The sequence below is a fragment of the Cyprinodon tularosa genome, unplaced genomic scaffold (assembly GCF_016077235.1).
Source record: "Cyprinodon tularosa strain WSP-4 unplaced genomic scaffold, ASM1607723v1 ctg210, whole genome shotgun sequence".
In the NCBI taxonomy this organism is placed as follows: domain Eukaryota; kingdom Metazoa; phylum Chordata; class Actinopteri; order Cyprinodontiformes; family Cyprinodontidae; genus Cyprinodon; species Cyprinodon tularosa.
Genome location: NW_024038779.1, coordinates 1,286,807 through 1,310,811, shown reverse-complemented (window position 1 = coordinate 1,310,811; position 24,005 = coordinate 1,286,807). Strand labels below are relative to the sequence as shown.

The window sequence follows — 24,005 nt, the reverse complement described above, 5'->3', positions numbered from 1 at the left end:
CATTAAATGTTGACGTCCCTGTTTGGTCCATCTCAGAATCCCAGTGATGTTCTTTAAAAGAGTTAGATCATCAGAGAGGTCCACTTCAGCTTCCATTAGTGAATAGAATAGAATAGAATAGAATAGAAAATCCATGTATTGTCCCACAATGGGGAAATTCTGGTGTTTACAGCAGCAGAAAGATTATAGAGAAAATGGTCTCAGAAATGTTGAGCTTAAAAATGTATAAGAATAACAACTTCCAGATAAAAGATAAACAATAAAATACCATAATGTAAAGTGTTTTAACAGTATAAAAAACTGTGCACCTGGAGAATAAATAATCAATATACAGCTATGGACAGCTAGTTTAATCGGCTTCTCTAAATTGTCCTTAGGTGTGTTTATGTGCATGGCTGTAGGTCTCTTTGTTGTCCTGTGATGAACTACCCTGCCTGAGTAGTTGGTTTGAGTTAGTCATGTTTTGTTGCTAGTTATTCTGAGTAGTGTTGTTACTTTGACATCTTTTATGGACTTTTATGTAAAAACTCTCTATGGGTTTTTTCACCTTCTGTCTTTCATGTTGTCTCCAATTTGCATCCATCCATCATCTGACACGCTTGTCCTGAGTGGAGTCGCGAGGGGTGCTGGTGCCTATCTCCAGCAGTCAATGAGCGAGAGGCGGGGTTAACAGCTAACATGACTTAACAGCTAACATTATGTCAAAAAAAAAATACACTGGCTTGCAAAACTATTCAATTTGCTTGAAGTTCAGCATTGTAGAGTAAAAAAAAACATAATGACTTGTCATAATTTGTACAAACAAAGATCCTAAAAGTTAATTTATGTAAGTAAGTAACGTTTATGTATATGGCACCTTTCTGAGAGAAGTGTCCCAAAGTGCTCTAAAATATGAAGCATAAAATACAAAGTAGCACCAATTAAAATACATAGGCAAATAATCATAGCATTAACCCAGCCATTTATTTATTATCATAGCCATAAATTGCTGGGTATTCTCACCTCTGAACTTTAACTAGGCCATTCTACCACATAAATCTACTATAATCTAAATCAGGCATCCCCAACCTCGGTCCTCGAGGGCCGCTGTCCTGCAGGTTTTAGAGGTTTCCCTGCTTTAGCACAGCTGATTATAATGAATGCAGTAGAGCAAAAGCCTGTTAATCAGCTTTCAATTAAAATCAGCTGTGCTGGAGCAAGGAAACCTCTAAAACATGCAGGACAGTGGGCCTTGGAGACCCAGGTTGGGGATGCCTGATCTAAATCACATCACTGTAGCTTTGGCTAGAAAAGTCATGAGTTTTTGAAGCCTTTTGCATTTTTTTTTACTTGTCCTTTTTGTCTTGTTTTTAGCTGTACCCATCTTCATATGAACTTTATCCACTCTCTCATTGCTAAAGGAATATATCCCAAAAGCATGACGCCTCCATCACCAGAGAATAGCGAGTTTATATATTGGCTCTTACCATTCATGACAAGTGACAATATTTATCCTGACATTCTCACGGCTTTCTTTCAACAGTATCTTTAATTTGTGTACTTAATTAGATCAGATCAAGGGACTTCTAGGCACATATGTCATAAATGACGTGAACTTTCTTTATGGGTAACAAAGTAAAAGGGGCTTCATTCATAAAACATTTTTTTTTCAAGATATCGGCGTTGGGGAACTTAAAAAAAACATTTTTATAGCGATGATTTCATCCTTCTGAACTGTTAATTATGCTAAAGAAAAGGGAATCGGTATTTTAAACGGTGCTGCTGTGCCTTTAATTAGTCAGCTGTGGGCTTTGGGTCCTAACTGCCTACCGGTGGCCACGTATGGTTCGGTTCAGTTCGGGAAACAAGTTCTACCCGTCAACCAACCCCCCTTCCCCGAAATTAGCCAAGTATTATTAGTTTTTGGTAAACTTTTATTGTTTTATCTTTGAGTTGTTCGAAGCGCAGAGGAGAGTTGTAGATGAAGGGTTCTCTGTGGGACGGTGAAACCGGAGGAGGGAGGGAGGGGGTCGTCCTGTCCAGCCGGAGGATCTGATCCTGGATCAGTTCGCCTCCTCGCTCAGACAGACGGCGGCTTCTTTAGGCTCAACTGACGGATCCAGCGCGGAAAACTTCATTCACTGCGGAGAAGTTTGGATTCATCTAAAATACTTGTGCTATTATTTACTTTGTTTTTCTTTTATAAAGAGCTGTTTAATCTCAGTGAATCAAATTTAACTTCTCCAAACTCTATCGAAGGAAACGTTTCCGTTTTTTTTGTTTTAAAAATGGATAAATACGAGGATTTGGGGCTCGAAGCGAGTAAGTTTATCGAAGATTTAAACATGTATGAAGCATCCAGAGACGGTTTGTTTCGAATGAGGAGGGATGCGGGAAACAACCCGGACTTTGAAGAGACTCGGAGGGTCTTTGCCTCCAAAATGACTAAAATACACATGCAGAAGCAGCAAGAGGAGATGGCAAAAAGCAGCCAGGTCGTTAAAATGAACGGTGGCCACCACAGCAGCGCTCACTACACCAAGGACAGACCGCCGATCAACAGCTCCAGGCAGCCGGGAGAGACGGCGGCGAAGCCCCCGATCCTGTCCGGACCGGTTCCTGGGAACCAGTACATCCATCCAGAACCACCGGCCAGCAGGGTTTATAGCTACGGAAGTAATTCTGACAACAAGGACCGCTTAGAGCCACCGTCCTCCATTCAGCATAACTCTTCTATAGCAACTTGTGAAAGTACACCTAATGCTTTGCACCCTGCGGCCCCCTCCAGAGAGAGCCAGCTTCCCTCAGGGACCCCCGCCTCCCATCAGCGCCTGCAGGCATCTCCAGCTGTCAGTCCATCACCAGCAGCCCATCAGAGCCCTCTGTGCTTTGCTGGGTCAGACAGGGCTTGGACTGCAGGATCAGATGCCCCCCCTACCTCACCTCTGAGCAGCTTCACAGGTGAAGCTGACCTCCATCATTACTTGACCTCCTCCAACCACGATGATCCTGCAGCCGCTTCATTTCTCCCTGAAACAGCCCAGCCTAAAGCCCGGCTGACCTCTTCACCTCCGAAAAGTCAGGCTCCAAGTTGGAGCCAAACCTCCGCCGGGGTACCAGTTACCAGTGATGGTCCTGTTGGTCCATCGTCCCCTAAGGCGATCCAGATAGCATCTCCTCAGACCTCGCTTCCACTGGAACAGGGACCAACTGCTGCTGAAATCAAATTAGAGGCGCTCACCAAGCAGCTGGAGAAAGAAATGGATGCACAACCAAAATCGGACTACTTTGGTAAGACACCAGCTGGGTAGAACAACCGCCCACGCATTTAAGAACCTAAACCCACCTGCTTTTGACTTATTCAGACATACAGTTCAATTTATGAGCTGTAATGCACCTTGTAGAAGACAAAACCTTTAAAAAAGCCAGTAAAAATGGCTGCTTTCTTTCTGCTTTCTATTATAGATCACTTTTTGATTGTTGACTGAAAGCAATTAAAGCTTCAGCATCTAAATATCATCACTACGCTGTTTTGTTTGTTAGTGGCTGTCCCCCCCTCCCTGTTGTTTAGCTTGACTAACAAAGGCCTCCACTGTTTTTTAGCTAATGACTTCCATAGACCTGAGCTTGCACATTTTGAGGTTCTTCCAAACTGAACGTTCCCTACCTGCTTCAGCACGTGTTAGTTTCTCTGAATGCTGGGAAAAAGAGAAGCTATGACTAACAGCACCTGTGAGTGGTGGAGTTTGGGAGCCAATAGTGAACAAGCTTCTCTAGTTGCAGATGTGGCTGAAGGTGCGGTGAGACATCAGCAGAGGTTTTGAGGTTGCTGCTACTCATAGTGCGTTGTAAAGTTCTTAAGCCCCTTAAACTTTGAAATGTAACAGCTACAATGCAAAACAATCCTTTTGAATGTGGTAGGTAAACACAAAATAGTGGTATAGGGAAGAAAAAACATGCCTTTTGAAAGTTTTACCACCAAAAACTTTGGCATTTGTGTTCAGGCACCCTAAATCAAAATGATGTCTAACCAAATGCTTTAGGGTATGACTCTTCTAGATTTATACACCTTGGAAACAAAATATTTCCCTCTTCCTCATTGCATCATAGCTTGAAGTCTTATCATATTCTTTTTGGAAAGTGTCTCAACATCATCAGATTAAATGAAGAACTGGACTCTGACTGAGAGCATAGATTATGTTTAATCTAAGCTGAGACTGCAAAACTCCAAGCCTCAAGACCCAACAGCTATGTTAACATGCGAAACATCTGATCCAATCTAAACCTTGGTTGATCGGAAATTTAAAATCTCTGTGACACTAAATAAAAAGATACATGACGTGTGTATACATATACCAGATGTTCATCAGATTAAATCCTTTAAGGATGCGCGAAACTGTCTAGTTTTCCAGAAATGCTGTAGTTGTAGAAGAAGAAGCTGCCTGTTTTATTAGCCAGCCCTTACCTGTCCTCTCTTCTTCAACTCCAGCTTTGTTTCTCCCCCTCATTTCTTCTTCTTCTTCAGTTATTCAGTCTTTTGATGTTTTTCCTTTATGAACCTTCATATCATCTTTGTATCCATACTTTTGTTTTTGGTGATCATTAGTTAAGGGCCCAGCAGTACCTAAGGATGGCAAGTTCATCCGCTCATTACATTTAGTGCCACCTCCTCCACCAAGGACCAGGAGCCGGTGAATGAAGGTTAGGAGTAAAGAGAAAAATGTCATGCTGGCATTGCACACATGATAAGTGGAGATTATTTCACAAGAAGAAAGACCACCTCTCTCTTTCGGCATTCAATTTCTTTCCTATCGGATCAAAATTTTCAGTCTGACATTTTTCCGTTAAACATTTATGATCTGATCAGGCCTGTAATCCGATTGTGTCCTTGTAACGTAGCTACCAGCTTGATGTTATTGTGGTTCAACAAACCATCTGCCTTTTCATCAGCACATCAGCCGAATCCCTGACGTTTTCGTACAATGACTCAATCAATCAATCTTTGAAGTAATAGGAGCGTTTATATATGGCCCTTTTGGCTTTCCATAGATACTCCAACTGATTCTCATTATAAACTTCTGCTTGTGTGACATTTTTAAATTTCAGTACAGAATATTGTGAACAAAATATTTCTTAAGCAGCTGCGTTCCTACAATAGGATCGGCTATTTATTCACCTCCACTGCTGCACCTGCCTCATCCTGATGTCAGAGCGGTTGGCGCTCCTGGTAGTCCCATCAGTCTAATCTAAATTGGATGAAGTGCAGCCTCTTCATGATCTTTTGGATCAGTCCCAATAATAACTTCCTTTAGAAATGGTAAAAGGATCCCTGACAGAAACTGGGCTAACTAACCAGCAGTTTTATGGGGGGGGTTCTGCAGGTGAGAACACCATTTTTGTGTAAAAGTGATGGAGCCGCTGGCTGACATAGGATGGAGAGGAAAATTCAAGCTTTATATTTTCCCGTCTCTACTTGCAGCACAGCGAGCATTATTTGTTCTACTGGAGCAGATTGTTCAACTTTAAAGAAACCGCATCGGCACCTTTAAATAATATAAAGTACATTTATATCTGCACTCATTTTTTTTTACTTTCTATAATATTTTTATCAATGCTGAAGCCTTCACTCGCGTGGTAAGATATAATTGTTCATTCATCCAACAGTTGAATTGGGTCAGCACCAGATATTGGCATATATCAGTATCGGATTGGACTGGAAAAAACTGGATCGGTGCATCTGATCAATGCTCTCCTTTTCCAGCTTGATAATAGAGGGAGAAATGCTTGTAAGGTGATAAGGATGATGCTCTTGTTATTAGTTTGTTACAGTTAATTCAGTTTTGGCTGCATCGGAATAAACCTGAACCGTCTGGTTTTGCTCTATAAAAAGTTGAAGCACCTTTAAACATTGACCTCATGATCCATCAAAGTTTGGGGTGAATGTTCAGAGTTATGATAATTCTGGACACTTTGGATGACTCAGATATAAGAAAACATGCCGTTTTATTTTAGCGATGGAAAAAAGGTGCCTGTGGCTGGATGGGTGATGGATAACGTAGCGCCGCGTTGCAGATAAAGCCCTCACAGTTTCCTCCTTCCGGGAGGAATTTCCAGCTGGAATGTCACGATTGCAATTCACAGCACCCATCACCCCCACCTCCCCTTGTGTTGGTGTGCAAAGAGGAAGAAGTTGCAGTGCACTTGACTGTCACGATTAAACTTGTAGATATCTTCCTGGCATGGCAGACATTAGGGACAATACAGCACTCAAGAACAGCCATAAAAAGTGTAGGTTATAATATGCTAAATGCGTGTAGAAGTACACAGTTTTGCATGCTCTATCCCACACAGCCCACACATTTAGTTGTTCCAATTTGGAGGTTCCCACCAGACCATGTCTCATTCTGAGTCATGCATTCGTGCTAGATAAAGAAAAATGTATGGCTTTTTTTCATAAGTATAAAAAAAGAGGAAATGTCTTTAAAGTCTTTGGCACATTTTATTATCAGTGTTGCAGTAGCACGACTGCAGCTGTAGGATTATTAAAATCAGATTTGGGAGTTTAAGTAAAACTATGTGGAGTGTGTTTCTAAAAGTCTCTGTCAACACGGCTTTCACCGAGTGGCGTCTCCTTAGACCAGATGCATCACATTTCCCATGACCACTCTTTGCCGATCGGTATAACTGCAGATGTAGGTTCTGGGAAACCGTGTTCGGTGCCAAATAGCTGCACTGGGGAAACGCAGAAGAATGTCTGCAGGAATCTTTTTTTTTTAAACGAGGGTTTTGGACACAAAGGGGAAGGTGGGGCGATGGTACCCAGACGACTGTAGGGGAGCCTGGTGTGCAGATGAATGGATGAGTGGATGACAGAGCTTTTTGGGGGCAAAGTTTGTGGAAGTGTCTTTTATATTTGGCCACATGAGACTAAAAGAATGTGAGATTTACAGTCAAGTTCCCCCAAGATGGAGAGACGTGGTGGGACCAGAGTCTCCCAAACACACACTTACACAAAATCACTGGAGGATTTAATGTTGCGCTAAGATGACGGATTAATTCATCCCATCTGGCTGTCTAGTAAAAAAAGCGCCATGTTAACTCTTCCCAGGGATTTTTTTTTTGGCTTCTGCTCTGGCAGGCTTTGGAGGCTCCCTGTCTCCTGTGTGGGTGTGATAGCCCCTCATCCACATTCGAACGTCTTTGTCTGAGAAGTTATGCCCCACGGAAGCTGAAAGAATCTAATATCCTGCGTCGGCTCAGAATTTAGAGTCGCTCTGCGTGCGAATGTAAAAGTTAGGAAATGAATCAATAAATGAAACCTTCCTGCATAATTTACAGGATTTGATGTAGATTCTTACCATTTGTTTATCATGTAGCTTAATGGCGCCGACACGGACACTTTTTCTGGCTCCCCCACACGATCTTTTGTAACATTTGACAAGATTGAAGTTGCAGACAGAGGCTGATCATTGATGTCTTACCTCATTTAGAGTAGGGCTGAACGATTTTGGAAAATAATCTAATTGCGATTTTTTACTTTGATATTGCGATTTAATGCGATTTTTCTATCCTGGTTTAATTTCTCATGTCTTTTTAAACATATACAAACAAATCTGTTTCATAATAATCAGATTTATTTAAAGCACAGATTACAATAATAAACGAAACAAATCTGTGTGCGTTTACCTTATTAACATCTTCTCATGTTTCATGAAACGCGATATATAAACATATAGACTCCACTCCTTAAACATTGTCAGATTTTAACAGGACAGTCTAAAAATAAATAAACAAAATAAGAAACGAAATAAATCACTGATCTCCAGTCAGTGGCATCAAACATACTAAAGTGCAGCATAGTATACCGAATGAATTACTTCTTTCAACCTGTAAACATTTTAATAGGTCAATCAAACTCTCAAATAAACAGAAAATAAATTAGTGTATGACCTTTTTAAATCCTAAGAAACGTTTTGAACAATCATATAAATTATATATTCACTCAGTAAGAGCAGCAAACAACTATTGTAAAGTGCAAAAAACATATGGCACTGTAAGCCACAAAGATTTGTCTCTGTATTTTTTTTTAGAAGCTCACAGATTTTTTGCCAGGAAAATCAGCATGCCAACTTTTGCTGGTTTCAAAGAGTAGCGAGTGCAAGTCACTATATTCCCTCCAGCACTGAAAAGACGCTCTGAAGGAGCACTTGTGGCTGGGACACAAAGATACTTGCGGGCCATGTTGCACAGTTGTGGAAAGTTAATCCTGTGCATCTTCCACCAGGCCAAGGGGTCTTCCTCTCCATCGATGGTAGGAGTCATGAGGTAGCTGTTTAACTCTGCCTCAACAACATCTTCGGGTTGCATGCAAGAAACAGAAGAGCCCACAGCAGTCTTGAAGAAACTCCCAAGAGACTTCTTGCCCTTTTCAACAGAGGGCTGTGTATTTTTAGGCATCGTTGTGGTTTCAGTACGACTTCTCTTCTCCTGTCAGATAACAAAAAAAATACAGTAATTAGTGTTGAGGTTAAATTATAACTAGAAAGATATATTGTGTTTATGGAATCATAAATGTGATAATTACCAACCTGGTTATATGCACGCCTTGCTGGTTGCATAATTTCAGTTTTGAGTCGGGTCTTAATGGTGGGAATGTTGTCTGCAGCGATGTACTTGGTTTTGAACCTTGGGTCTAGAAAGGATGCAACATCCAAAAGCTCCTGGATGCTGGGGTCACTGTACTTATCGGTGAGGTAAGCCAGGGCCTTGGTCTTAATTGACCTTGTCAGGTCAGTGTCCTCTTGGTTTTCAGCCAGGACTGATGTGGACAGAAGGTGAAGAACTGGTTTTAAGTAAGAGATGCTGACGTACTCCTCTCCAGAGAGAGCATCCGTAAACTCCTGGAGAGGATGCAGTGCCTTGTGAATGGACTCCAACACCTCAATATCCTGCCAGGTTGGGATCAGGGAGCGTGCATATCGGTCACCTGACAACACCTGAGTGATGGCTTTGAGCTGCTCTAGCACCCTGGCAATCATCATTTCTTTGGATCCCCATCTTGTAGGGCATTCAGTGATGAGGGAGTGCTCAGGAAGTTTGAGTTCCCTTTGAGCTTCAGCCATTGCTGCCTTCTTCTTCCAGCTGTGGGAGAAGTGCCCCACCAGCTTCTTGCACAGCCCTATTGCTCTGGACACTCTGTCATCTTTAAGTGCATGTCCTGCAACATAAAATTAGATTATTAGATTATATTATTATGCTGCAAAATTTGCAGCATAATGCAGTGCAAATCTACACTTCATTTCTTAATAAATAATATTAAGTACATTTATATCTCGTAATTTGTTACCTTTTTTTTTTATCAATGTCTATATCAAGTCTTGCAAGTTATACAGTTAATTCATTACAACAATACCTCCAAATTGGTATTGAATATCAGCCAATATGCAGAGCACAGGTACTGGATCATAAAATGAATGGATTGGTGCATCTCTAGTGAAAAAGGATATTAACTTTCACATTCTTTTACTCAACCCCTTACATTACACACACATTCTCTCTCTGCGCATTCACAATCACACACACACACCCACACAGAGATATCCTCTCTCTGCGCATTCACAATCACACACACACACCCACACAGAGATATCCTCTCTCTGCGCATTCACAATCACACACACACACCCACACAGAGATATTCTCTCTCTGCGCATTCACAATCACACACACACACCCACACAGAGATATTCTCTCTCTGCGCATTCACAATCACACACACACACACACCCACAGATATTCTCTCTCTGCGCATTCACAATCACACACTCTCATGCTGAGATATGTTACGTACCGATGGCAAGATGTAATCGGTGCCCAAAACACTGCAGTCTGGTCCATTCATTTAGTTGTGCTGCCAACACCATGTTTGATGCGTTGTCCGTCGTTATGCAGATGTGATTTTCTTCCGGTAAATTCCAGCTAGCCAGTCCCTCTTTCAAGCCAGCAGCAATGTTTTCCCCTGTGTGGTCGTCCAGGAAGTAGGAAGCTTGAAGGCAGCGAGCTTTAAGATTTAAGTCCTCGTCAATATAATGCACTGTTAGACTCTGGTACGGCTGCGCTGTTCGGCTTGACCACAAATCTGTAGTTGTTGCAAAAAACTCCACTGTTTTCAGCTCCGCAGCAACTCTGTCTCTGCATTTTTTGTATAGCTCAGGTATTGCGACTTGGTTAAAATATGTGTGCGAGGGCATTGAATACCGCTTATCCAACGTGTGTACCAAAGCCGTAAACCCAGGCTTGGTCACTATACTGACGGATATCATGTATTTCGCTATAAACTCCGTAATTGCCCGAGTTATGTCCGGCACAACACCTGAGTTTGCGCAGCGTCTTCTTTCTTAAACCCAAAAAAATTCCACACCAATGACGTGCCGCTCCTCTTTGGTACCAGACCTTCAGTTGTGTCGGTGTTTGTGCATTCTGACGCCATTGTTCAGCAAGTTAGTCGCAGACGACATCAGCTTTCCCTCTGTGTTGTTTGGCTAGCGCGTCACCGTCACGTGACCATCACGTGACCGTCAAATCGCGTCCATTGCGGTTAGAAAATCGCGTTTTATCATATCGCGATATTATTGCAAATGCAATTAATCGTTCAGCCCTAATTTAGAGTTCAGTTACCCTCGCTCAGCTCACAGGTTTTTCAGAAACCCAGTTAGTGTCGATCTAAGAAACACATTCTAACCAAGTTCCACAGCATCATGGCTCCTCTGCCATGCTTAATTATGTACGTGAGATACTTTCCCCATATATTCACTCCTTCTTTTATGACCAACCCACCTGGAGTTTGTTACCAAAAAGTAAAATCTCCCATCTAAACAAAAGGCGTGGTTCAATGAAAGTCTGAGTTTAGCAAACTCCACATGCTTAAGTTGGTGACGGTTGGGGAGAGGGCAGAGCTTTTTCCTGGCTGCTCTCCCAAATACCCAGTTGGGAGGAATTACTTAATAAAAGCTCCCAGAAACTCTGATTTAACTGAATACTTAAAAAAAAATGTGACTACTTTACAGTTTCCTTGAATAATCATCACATTTTTCTTCCTCTAAACCAATGCTCTCAAATTAAAAGTTGTTTTCGTGTGAGATTATGCTGCCGCACCTTCCCATTATTTCTTCTGATGAACAAATAAATGTATCTACATCTGTATATCCACCGTTGGTGCGCCGCTCCAACAGCTCTTCACACGAACAAGCTGCCAGCTGTAATTGGTCTCTCCGCATACAGCTTCCTGAGCCCCATCAGTGCGAGTCACAGACACCCTGACTCGTTACTCCCATAGAAACTTCATGGAAAGGCAATTAGCTGTAGCAAAGGTCAGAGACGCATTCAGCAACCAGACAGAGTGGAAATCTTTAGCTGAAGGGAAAACCTGACTTGACAGTAAGACTTCATCCTAAAATGATAAGGCTGTTATTTTGTCAGACACTTTAGAGAAATCGATGGGTTTTGTAGTCCTCTAAAATAAAAATAAAAAAAGGGTTAGTGGAATATCTGGCAGTAGGCTGACTGAGAGTTGTGACAGCTGGAAAAGGTGAGGAAGGTAGAAAGAGAAGCATGGCTGCGTGTTTTGCTTCCCTTCCCCCAGGTTGAACCCAAACAGCGTCTTTTATAAGCAGACTTTTAAAGACAGAATCTGCAGAAAAGAAAAGTTTTTTAAACGTTCAGAGGAGATTGCTAATAATTTATCATGTTTAGGAAATGCACAGTTTTCTAGTTTATCTCAATCTACCTCTCTCAGTAAAAAGGGAATATTGCTTGCTTTAGTTGAGTAGTTTGAGTTTATAACTGTGTTTGCATGTAAACCAAATAGCAGAGCAGAATTCCTTTGCTTTATAAAAATAATATCCTCCTGTTATCTCTAAATCACCTCTCCAGCCATCCGAGCCCCAGATGAAGATTGATGTTTAGTGGCCTTATACTTTGGTTTTTGTTGTTTTTTAATCAAATTTTAGAATAAATTATAACTTCAAAGTTTTTTTTCCCAATAAAATTGTTCAGCAGCGTTATTAAGTAAAACAGTGGGGTTGTTTATGGAAGGAGACAGCCATGTGATGTTTGTTGGATACATTGGAAACAAAAGGTTCTTTGTCAGCGCTCTAGGAGGAGCAGGGCTGGGCGGACCTCCTCTACTGGGCTCCAATTCAGAGTCCCTGAGGAGTTTTCTATAAAAAAACACACACAAATAACTCAGAGCCCAGGCATATACATTCACACACTGAGAGGTTTCACCCTCCATCAGTGCTGTATTGGTTACACACTGTAAGGTCACACTACAACTGATTGATTTGGTAGCTGATGTGTGGTTAACACATAAACCTCAGATTGAATTTTTCACTTCTAAGTCCCTTTAAAAAAAACTTATAGAACTAGAGATCCAGTCAAACGTACGGCTGGTGTCCCTTATGATCTCCAGAACCTGAGAAACTCACAGCCTTGTCTGAAAGCCTGAAAAATCAAGATATTCTGATATATGAATTTGCCTCTAAGAATATATATATATGAAACTTATACATAACGATGATGAGTGCTGATGATTTGCTTTATTTAATGGTTTTGTTGTTGATCATGAAATTCTACTGATTAGATCAAAAAAATAGTCAGGCCAAAGTTTTTATAATCTTTTCTTAAGTCATAGTTTCACATTTACCATTAAAGCAGATGTTAAATCTGTACCTTGGGCCGTAAAATGATCCTTTTTACAGTTTTTCAGAGACTGACAAAGTTTGATTATTTCACATTTTGAATGATTTTAAGTCCATGGAAGATGGAAGACCATCTCCTTTAGTACTTTGTAGGGTAGCTTTTATTTATTATTTAATTAATAATAATTAAGGGATCGTTATGACCAAGCAGGCACATAATTTAATTGGAAGTATCAGCATAAGTCGATGCTTTATTTAAAATAAGGTGTTGATTCAACATTGATTTCAATGAAGACTAAAGCTTGAGCAACTCAAAAATCCCTTCGTTCTAAAAAAAAAAAAAACTTTCATACTTAGTTTAGACTGACTGGTTTTGATTGATATATAACTATTACTATGATTTTAGGTTTAATATGAAATGTTCAGCTGCTTTAGTACAGGCGGATATATGGATAGATGGGCTAAAACAAAAAGAAAAACCTCAATGCTGCTAACAAGGATTTTATTTGCCACAAAAACCCACAGACGGCTTATTTTCTCTCCACATTTTGATTGCTCATCCTTTAGCTTGAGTGGGCGTGCGATCATTAAACAGACTCCACTCCACTGTCTTTATTTCTAGCCACCCAAACAGACAGTGCACTGAGAGCGGGCACACTTTGATTTTTATCAGCTCTTTTTATTAACACAAGTCCAGCTTTTGGAGCCAAGTCAAGCAAACACGCTGGAAGATATTTCCCTTTTTACAGAAACAGCTTACTATATCAACTTCCTGACTTTATTCCGGATAAACTAATCCTGCAGTGTATTGTGTTTGCTTTAGGATAGCCGTTTTTAATTGCTCGGATTTGTTGCATTTCTCTGTCAATACTTAGAGAATGGTCTTCATGTCGCTGTGTTATGTTCCAGGACTTTGTGTGAAGTGTAACAAGGCGGTTTATGGAGCCAACCAGGCCTGCCAGGCTATGGGTAACCTCTACCACGACACCTGCTTCACCTGCAGTGCCTGCAGTAAGTACGCACACCTACACCATGTGGAGAATTTGGCCTCTCATCCAAATCCTCCTATGGAGCTTATGGCTCCTTAATAACAGGCTGCTTATGTGGCTCTGAATGAAAGTGGCACCTTCCTCTGTCGTTTACTTCCCTTCGTAAATGCACACAATTATGGAGGGATTACTATCATGTATTGCTGGTGTTTGGTTAGTGGGTGTGTCGGCCTCTCTTCAGCCCACACAAAGACAGTTTGAACCATTTACCTGCCTGATGCATCAACCTGCAAGTAGAAGAGTCTTTTGGATAAAGATATGCAGAACTTGAGGCTGAATGTCTTTTTCTGCTTGTGTGACTTTCTAGGAGGAGGAGTTCTCTAGCTTTTGAAGATGCTCTCTACAAGAACTACTGTGCTTATGTTTTGAATCCCTCTTGGTTTTACCTCAGATTTAGCCTTTTTCTTCAGGCTTTTTGTTCTTTTTTTTTTATATATTTTTTTACCCATTTCTACGTACTCCCTCTTTCTGCTTGATAGTAAACATAAAAAATGTAGCAGTTTAAAGAGTGCAAGAAAGTTTGAATGTTTTTAACAAAGTATTCCTCTTAACACTCCTTGAAGGTTTATTGTTTGAATTAACGCTTCATATTAAATAATCCTTTCCTCTAAATATTTCCTCATCTTCATACCTAATAACTGATTGAGTGTCCCTTACTGAAAGACGACCCGCCTCTTCATCACAGCAAATGAAAATCTCTGCTCCAGTTTTCAGTTCATGGGTATGTGGAGTATTTGTGCCACTGTTTTGGTGAACCCCCCGCTGAGGCTCATTGTTGTGCAGCTGCTTTGCAGCGGACAATTTGGCTCTGAAACGTGTGATAAACATCTCTGCGTTTCTCCCTGCCCCTCTGTCCTGTGTGTGTGGGAGATAAAAGAGACGGAGGCATTGTGGCTCAGATTGAGGCTGATGTCTGACATGATGGTTTGGGTGGGGGGCGGCGGTGGAGGGGGTCATAGTTTACACTCTACATACCTCTCATAGTTTGCTCCATGAGAGGGCATTAGGGTTGTGCTGGCTTTTAAGTGGCCACAGGAAAAAAACATGTCATCCAGTGAGGAATGCAGGAATAGGGGCCCATGTAGGACCGACTGAGTGTAAATAGATGGAGGACAGTGTGTGGACAGGGGAGCCATTCAGCTGCAGCGCACGTCCCACCACACGCAGCAGCATAGAGGAAACATGAAGGCAACATTTCTTGAAGAATTTGATTCTTCTCTGAGAAGCCTCACCTAACCTATGGTGCATTTGCTGGCCGGTAAAAGATACGATTTTGGTGTTTCTGTCCAGATGGTCTTCACTCGGGGCTGATCAACCATCTGATTTCTCAGAATCGCTTTGATTGCAAGCCACAGCTGCTGCTGCATTTTGCTGCGGGAGGGTGATGTTGAAGGTAGAACCTGCCCTGGTTATAGCTCTGAAAACACACTCCTTCATTTTAACTTCCCAGAACTGGCTGCTGGCCTCTTTCAAATCAGAACAGAAAATGATGGAAGGCGAGGCTGAATCGACTTTATGTCGTGGTCACGTCCCAGGGTCACTCTCAGTTGGTTATGTCCTTTTTTATTTTATGTTCTACGAATAGGAGGATTACTCTAGAAAAGTAGCAGAATGTTTTTAATCAGAAAAAGGGCTTTGTGTTTCGTCCTTCCCCACAGGTGTTTTACATTTTTATGAAAGAGAAACAGAGGTCGTCCTTCTTAGGGCTCCTGGAGTCATCACTCCTGACGCCTGACTTTAATTAAGCCCTTATCTTTTTAGACAAGCTTAGAGTTTTCCTTATTTAACTCACTGAGGTAAAAAAAAATGACAGGAATTTGAAGAAGAGGAAAAAGCCCATAGCTTCCTTTTACTCCCCTTATCCTACTTGAGAAGAGGACTTTGCTCTGAGGCGTTTGGTCAATAATTACCCAGGTTTTCTACCTTTAAAATGAGCAAATGTAGTGCTGGGTGTGACCCATCAGCACTTTGTTGTCAATTCAGGGTGAGATTATCCTCATCCAGTTAAATATTTAATTCATTTAACCTAATTTATTACCTAAAACAGGATTTTTGACGTTTAAATTTCCTCTGCTAGAAAGATCCTGAGGTCAGATTATCAGGTAAATGCCAGAAATAATGGTTACCCCATCCTCTCTCCCCTGCTGTCCCCTCCCTAACCCCCCCAACCCCTGTCAGAGTATTTGAGGAATGTTTCCTCTTCCTGTGGGACCTGAGCTAGAACTGCTGTGTGAAATAAGTAAGAAGCTTTGGGGAGTGTGTGTGTGTATTGTTATAAGAAGCAAACTCCAGACCATACACAGACAGACAGGAAACCTACCAACCATGTGTAGCGACACTGGAACGGAACAAGGAGTGGAACGCAGCGGGCCGCTGCGGGCTTCGGCCTGCGCTGGCTGTGAAATCAAACAGAGAAGGGTGCTTAATCTCTTGCACCTGTCTGGTAATTGGATATAATCAGCATTTTCCACACCAGTGTTTGATCCAGATGCGTTTCTGGTCCCGACCATGACAGGCTGCTCTGCGTTGCAGCCCCGCCCCCCGGCAGTGTTAAATGAAGACCCGCTCTTTGATTTATCAGCTCGGATGTGGTGAATATTAAAAGAGAGGCCATTAACTTCCAATGGCTGTAATTAATCACCGCAGTCGTCACGCGTTTGCGCTGGAACTATTTTTTGAGATTCCGATCATAGCTCATGCAGGATTTTCCACTCTGACATTTTGACGTCGACTTTCTTTTTTCATGGCGATGAAGATCAGCTAAGTTCTCTGTCTGTTTTTGCAGGTCGAAGGCTCAGAGGGAAGGCTTTCTATTACGTTGGAGGGAAGGTTTACTGTGAAGAGGACTTCCTGGTGGGTGATCAATATCAAATCAATGATCTCTTTCCCTCCATGTGGGCCCATGCTCTTATTGGGAAATAGGAGGTGAAATTAGACGGGGGGTGGGTGCATTCACTAACACTTAAAGCAAAACTTCAGCATTGACCTTGTGACCTGTTTCCAGCACCTAACACAACCGCTTCATGTCAGCTGGCTTATGTAGTCTGGACTGGAAGGAGATCTGTAAACCGAGAAGATGTTTTTCTTTAAAGGTTAAAGGGCAGTCAGGCTATTATAGCACTTTTTGAAAACCTCTGCAAATATATTCTCAGGATTGCATTGAGCACAGTCAGCTTAGTAATGCGCTATGTTTTGTCAGGTTTTTGTTTTGTAAGGGTTATTATCAAAATAATTTATTTCATTAATTTAGTTCATTTAGAACATTACAGTTCTTTAGTTCTGTTGTTGAAGATGATTATGTATGTAGTGTGGTCATCCATAAAAATCAATGCCAAAACAGTTAGATCTGATCTAGTTCAAGCGGTGCAGAAATACGGTTCAAAACCAAAGTTAAACTTTTCTTATTTTCAACATCTTCATATGATGTTGTTTTATTTAATTACCTCAATGCTATTCGTCTTTAACACAACCACTGAAGACAGAAATTTAGTTCAATCTATCTGCAGGTGATGGGTAGATCAGGATTTGACCACGCTATGCGCTTGTTCTCATGGGAAATGCTGTCTTCCTTCAGACAAATCAATATAGCTTTTGTCCACTGGGGGAGCCAAAAACACCAAAACTGAAAGTTCTCCAGAAATGCTTTCAACAGCTTGTAGCTCAGATGTCTGATGTCTGAATGCTCCTATTCCCCCTCAATGTTCCACAATCAAAACAAAACACTCTTTTTTTCAAGACTTGAAAACCTTTCTAGAGTAGAAGGCTTTCAAGCAGTTCAAAGCAGTAGTTGTGGTTTATTTTAACTGGCTGGAGCTCAGACAGACAGAAAGACAGATTGTGGTTGTTCAGATCCCAGACTCAAAGGTGGAAATCTCATTCTCTGCAACCAAAATTCAAAAGAATTTGTTTTCTTCCTTTCTCTCTCTCTCTTTCTCTGAAGTATTCTGGCTTCCAACAGTCTGCCGATAAGTGTAACGCATGTGGACATCTGATCATGGACATGGTGAGTGTCTGTTTCTTCTCTCTCTGGCTGACTGGCTGCGTGACTCAGAACCAGACAGAAACGTCTGAATTATATTCCCCTGAGCTTTGTGTGCTCACATGTGGAGGTAAAACTCAGGTGGGAGCACAGTGTATTGCTCCCACAGCTACAGGCAGAAGACAAAGTTTTCAAATGATGTCATCAAATGACGGATTTCTCATAGCATAAGTCTGCAGGTGTTCCTAACGCAGTAAATAATGTCACTTAGAGGTCTTCATATTCTTCTTCATTTTATTGGTTTTTCCTCTAAGTCTTTGTAATGGCAACTTAAACAGACCCTGCTTTTTACTTTATTTTTATTATTTTTGGAGAAAATAAATCAATTTGTACATTCAGTGAACAAGCAGACACAAACAAACAAAAGTAAAGAGCATTCAGAAAACTGTATAAAAATATGTATAAAAAAGTATGAAACGTTCAAATAAAAGAAGATTTATTACAGTAAATTCACATTTGTTTCTAAACCTACATAGGAATTAAATTTCTTCTAAATATCAGCTATAAAAAAGTGAAAAATGGGTCTGTCCAATTGTATGGATTTCCTTAATTATATCTTGAGCTGGGCCTTAAAATTAAATGCAGGCTTGTCCAGGATTCTTTGTCTCTACAGCCATCAACCCCTATAACATATCATTGAAAAATGGCCTACGACTTATTGCAACATTTCATTTCCTTTTGGTATTAATAAGTCTTCTGAATTGAACTGAATTTATTGGTCGAGTCAACAGCTGTGACTGCAATCATACCTGACCAGTGACATTTCTTCCTGTATGAGTAAATTATGTCCTTGATTCTAATAGGACCAAAACAACTTAAATGGTAGAAATTGAGAGTCATCTTATCATATGTTTCTAAACAATTTTCACAAATGTATTGGTTTGTTCTGATAGAAAACTTGAATGTGGACAGAAGTGTTATTGATGTACTTCACCGGATTCCTTCTACAGATCCTGCAGGCTCTGGGGAAGTCGTACCACCCCGGCTGTTTCCGCTGTGTGATCTGTAACGAGAGCCTTGATGGAGTTCCTTTCACTGTGGACACCGAAAATAAAATCTACTGTGTCAAAGACTACCACAGGTGAACATGTGGCCAAACACATAAACGTATTCCTCATTTTTTCACACCTGCTTGTATTTTATTAGGATTGTATGTAATTGATCTACACAGGGCATGGAATAGTTGTGAGGTGGAATGAGAACTGCACTAAAACGGTTAATAAGATTATTTGTGGGGAAGCAATAATTTAAGTTATCTTTAGTCAAGTAATTTGGTAATTGCATTTTTACTTAGAGTAATGGTTCACAGACTCTGATGCATGCAGTTTGCTGAAAGAATAAGCTACATATAGCAGTAACTGTGACAAATCGTTATAAAAAATATAATTATTTTCTAATTAAGATGAGAAATCTCGTCTGTATGTCTTTATAATTTATTTAAATGCATGTTTATGAAGCGTCAATGGTTTTTTTATTTTCAAAAATGAAAATTTAGTTAAATTACATCTTGAACAATTGAAAAAATGATTACTAATTTAATCAGTTACTAAAATAATGGATGGGGGCAGACCTAAAAGAGGATAATTAGCTGGTTAACCAAACATGTAAAAATGTGAAACTTGTGTTGGTCATTGACATACAATTTAAATCAAATACTGAAGGTTTTGTGGTTATAAAGTAAGAAAATGAGAATTAAAATCAGGAAATATGAACATTTTTGCACTCGCTGTATTACGGATGCATACCAGTCCAAGTGGCTAAAATGTGACTCAGTGTAAAGTATGTGGGGTCTCTCGGGTCCCAGCACAAACTGTTAACTCTGTGATAATTATACTGCTGGTGAAGGGTGAGACTGGGACGACCTGTCTGAGCTGACGGGAGGTTCTCTCAGGTTTCTGCCAAATGCAAATTGAAGGTCCACGCTCGGCAGACACATGAGAACAGCAGCCTGGCATGGCGAGAGCCCGGAGAAAAGATCACGGTTTGGTTCAAGGTGTGAAGACTGGTATGGACACAGCTGTTCGGGTCCATGAGGACAAATCCAGTTCCTCTGACACCCATTAGAATGAAAGTCAACTGTGCTTCTGAAGAATCTTTTCATTATGACTCAAGAACCAAAGAATAAAAACTTCTAATCCATCTGATTATGAGTCAAACTTTTAGGTGCAGCTGCTGCTCTCCATGTGGACAGCATGTCCAGCACCACGGAGCGCGTGCCTGTTGGCAGCTCCCACATGTTCTCCTGCTGGTTTCAATCAGATGAGCCTTATTATGTTTGATTGGAGGCACGGCCACTCGCACTGAACAAGCCTTGTTGTTTCCTCCAGAGATCATGGTGGAGAGAATATCATTTGGTTCTCTTTGCTCCCACTCTTCCTTTGCGTACATTAGAAAACCTGGTATCTCACTCTGAGAGTTAGGATGTTTGGATCTAGAAGAAAGAAATTCCGGAGGCTCAGTGAGTTAAAGCTTTGAAAATATGGATAAGGAGTCTTTTTTGTATTATTTTAATTTACCGGTAGCAGAATATTGAATTGCCTTTGAGTCTTTTTGCTGTGATATACATTAAAGTTTCCCTCCATGTTGCCTCTCAGGGTTCTGGCTCCTAAATGTGCCGCCTGTAACCAGCCCATCCTGCCCTCAGAGGTAAGATGTTTTTGACAGCTGTTTTTGTTTTTCTTTTTTATGATGCTTCGAGATACAGAACATTTTTATTCTGATGGCAATGAAATCTCCTCTCTTGAGAATCAGTGTAGTTTAATCTATGTCGGATGATGGTTCAGTGATGAACATTTCACATGTTTTTAACCATCGATGGATTCTGGATAGAACTGAGATCTGCAGAGTTTACCGGCTTTAGACTGAAAATCTTAACGCTTAATAACTTAACAAACAACTTTAAACTCCATCCTAGTTCAGACTTTGGGTAAATATCTGTGGATCGTTGCGGAGAGTTGATCCGACTCTAATCATTTTAGGCAAAGTTACGAGTGAGTCTCAACTTACACCTACATATGAAAGCAGCAGGATCTTTTAATATGGCAGCATTCCTATTTTTTTCTGCCTCATGGTTGTGACAAACAGGAAAGTTTTGGAAATGAGAACTACACTCTGTCCCCCTGCATTCAGATCTGGGTTCTTCCTGCAGAATATTTCTAATGAAGAAAAATTGCATCTGAGCTGCGCTTCTTCAGTCCTTAAAACCAGACTTTTACAAGCACAAACCTGCCTGCTGTCGTTAGCACACAAGCTCTGCACTGGTGGGAATCCTAGCTTTTTTTGGACTCTACTCTTAATGATTTCTTTTTGCCAGACAGTCCTGGACCCTTCTGGACTTTTTTTGGTCCGGTTGAATATCTCTGTTAGAAGTTTTAGATTATTTGATAATTGATTATGAATTCTGTCTTGCGCACGGAGCAGTAATCTTCCGTGAAGCCATTTCAGTGCTAATAGTGACAGCAGATTAGTTTTTTAATCATGGGAACTTTTTATTAATTTAATGATCAATTTCGTTTAATCTGATCAGTCCCTTTATACTAAACTCATTTAAACTGGATGAAACTGAAGCAGGTTAAAAATGAATATTGCTGTTGGGCTCAGACAGTTGGCCACCACTTCACAGCATTAATCAGTTGAAACAGTCTAAGGCCTCTACCTTCAGAAGCACCTTATTTATCATATAGACGTGGGTTCTAATATGTCAGAAGCTGGATGAATTAAAACTGCTGAAGAACAATGATTGAGCAACTAGCGATAAGCATAAAATCCTTCCACTCCTACTTATCAATATTTAACTCAACCTGATTAACTGAATCCAACACGGCTCTCTGCTTTGTTTTCCTTCCAGGGCTCTGATGAAACCATTCGAGTCGTATCCATGGACAAAGATTATCATGTTGAATGCTACCACTGTGAGGTGAGTCTGAACCAAGTCTCCTCTCACCTGCAGGACGTGAAACAACAGTGTGCTCAGTGACTTTGAGCTCTGGAGCCTGAGTAGCTCATTAAATGAAGTTTTAATAAGCAGATCCCTAATCTTAATTGCAGTCTTTGTAATTACGCAGTGCTTAGTCGAGGAGGTATGTAGATTTGATGTTTGTTTTTCTCCTGGTCTGATTGACAGCTTCTATTTATTATTATTATTATTATTTTTATTTATTTTTTTTATCAGAGTAAAATCAGAGCTTTTTTTATGTTGGGTTTTCTTTAAAAGAGGAAATTTACTGAACATCTGGGCGCTCGTTTTTATCAGATTTGTACACCGTTTTGTTTTCCAGGACTGCAAGATGGAGCTGAATGATGAAGAGGGTCACCGCTGCTACCCCCTGAACGGACACCTCCTCTGCCACTCCTGCCACCTGAAGCACATCCAGCCTGGCTGTCCTCCTTCAGTCGCTGCCTCCACATACTAACAGCTCCGTTAGTGGAGGGAGACACCTGCTGGATCCGAGCAGGAGCTACAAATCTCGGCAGCAGGAGTGGGCGTCTTCAATTCTTGTTGTAGAGGATTGACCGGTTTATTAAGTCACTCTCCTGTGTTGTGTGTTTGGATGGGAATATTAATGAAGCAGGATTTCATGTAAGCAGGAAACATAAATGAAGCGTTGTGATATACCAAAGCTCTATTTTGAAAACAGACTTTGCAAGCAGTGCCATATAATTATTTTTCCTAAAGATATCAATATGTTTGTCTTTGTAAATATTTTTTGATCTACTAATTTTCTATTCGGAGTGTCTTCAGGTTCACATCTGTGCCTCCATAGCTTCTAGGGAAAGCTCAGTTTAATTCATCAATAGTTCTCATTTAGTTGATTCTGTGAGGTTTTTTCTGGGTCGTGTTTTGAAATTACTATTAGGAAAAAAAAATTCAAAAATGTAAAGTTAATTATTTCTATTTTTGCAGCAATTTCTTGACATTTATGATCATTTTTATCTACATATAAAGATATATAGACCCAATGACTTCTGAACACACCTGTTCCAGTGACTCCAATCTCTCAAGTGCTTCCTAATTCACATCAATACAGATCTTCTTCTTTTATAACTGAGGAACACAGCTTTAAAATACCTGGTAGCATTATTTTCTCCTCTGTTAAACTAAGTCCCTCTCCTGGGTTTTCTATGTAACATTAGGCTGGCAGATCCTGGTGTTTATATCCTGGGTCTGCTTTTCCTTATTCACTCTTGACACAACATTGTTTAAATCAAACAAATAGAAAACACATTGAATAATTTATACATAGCCTGTGACCGAATCATAAAAATGTGCTGGGCGGTTTGCAGAGTTTTGTCATGTTTGAATTTTACTAACTTAATTCTGTTTTGTTTATTGTCTTTAAAAACCTCGTGTCCAAACCAGCTGTTGGATAGGATGAAGAGCTGTCGGTTACTTTGAGCTGTTTAAATAATGTAAAGATATTTAATAAATTTTAATAGACCTGCATTTCTTTGCTTTTTCTCTTTCCTTTAAAATAATCATTCAGTTCTTACCTGTTAAAGCAACATAGGTAACATTTAGGACCATATACCATATACTGTACATGCATCAGAAGCTTCCAACAGTGTTGACATATTAGAGATCTAAATAATTCATAGAAGTATCTCTGATCCTCACCTAAAGGGCTGAAGATCTTTTTTTTCCCCTGCAGTAATGAGCAATGGATTCTTCTGCACCATCAGCCATCCTCCAGTTTGCCAGTTTTTATTCTTTTATCTTGCAATGTTTTCTATTATTTAAAAACCCACAGCAGGTTAATCAAACTTGCAGAAAGCAGTGCTCTCTGTAGATTAGAGTAAAATGGACTTTGATGGCCTACATTCAGAACACTATGTTGCAAAAAATGGACACTGAAATTTACTTAATCCATCACACTATAATGTGAAGGCATCTTATGGAAAATCTGACAAGACCTCAAAACTGATGCTCTGTGGGAAACCAAACCAATCAAAAGTACAGGGGATGTTGTTCCTCTCTGGGTGGCATTGATTTTGAATTAAGGTTCTTAATGGCTGTGAATTTTATAATCTTTATTTAACCTAACTCCAAATATTTGTTATAGTTTCATAAAAATGCTTATAAATATTACACTAAACAAATAATGACCAATGAACCTAATAGAGTCTACCTTAAATCATTCAAAATAACCAAATGTGTTTTTAAAACAGGCTTTCTCCATCAGCCTATGATAAACCTGCAGAGGTGAGTAGCAGTTACATTTATTTGAGTAACTTCAATTAAAA

The 24,005-nt window shown here is 40.3% G+C and overlaps 1 protein-coding gene across 1 annotated transcript; it reads left to right on the top strand.

Annotated features, from left to right (window-relative positions):
- The first annotated feature begins 1,822 nt into the window (after positions 1-1,822).
- LOC119783777 (Wilms tumor protein 1-interacting protein-like) lies at positions 1,823-23,208 on the top strand. The gene is made up of 8 exons (XM_038285443.1): positions 1,823-3,270; positions 13,587-13,688; positions 16,512-16,579; positions 17,667-17,729; positions 18,716-18,846; positions 20,360-20,411; positions 21,613-21,681; positions 22,043-23,208. Exons 1-8 carry the CDS (start codon positions 2,268-2,270, stop codon positions 22,175-22,177), a joined length of 1,623 nt encoding a protein of 540 aa, XP_038141371.1. The 5' UTR covers positions 1,823-2,267; the 3' UTR covers positions 22,178-23,208.
- The last annotated feature ends 797 nt before the right edge of the window (positions 23,209-24,005 follow it).

Bases quoted from the DNA above. Each gene is read 5' to 3' on its own strand.
- LOC119783777 (XM_038285443.1), top strand. From the start codon at position 2,268: ATGGATAAATACGAGGATTTGGGGCTCGAAGCGAGTAAGTTTATCGAA. The intron at 13,689-16,511 runs GTAAGTACGCAC...CTGTTTTTGCAG, and splicing joins CTTCACCTGCAGTGCCTGCA to GTCGAAGGCTCAGAGGGAAG. The intron at 20,412-21,612 runs GTAAGATGTTTT...TTTTCCTTCCAG, and splicing joins AGCCCATCCTGCCCTCAGAG to GGCTCTGATGAAACCATTCG.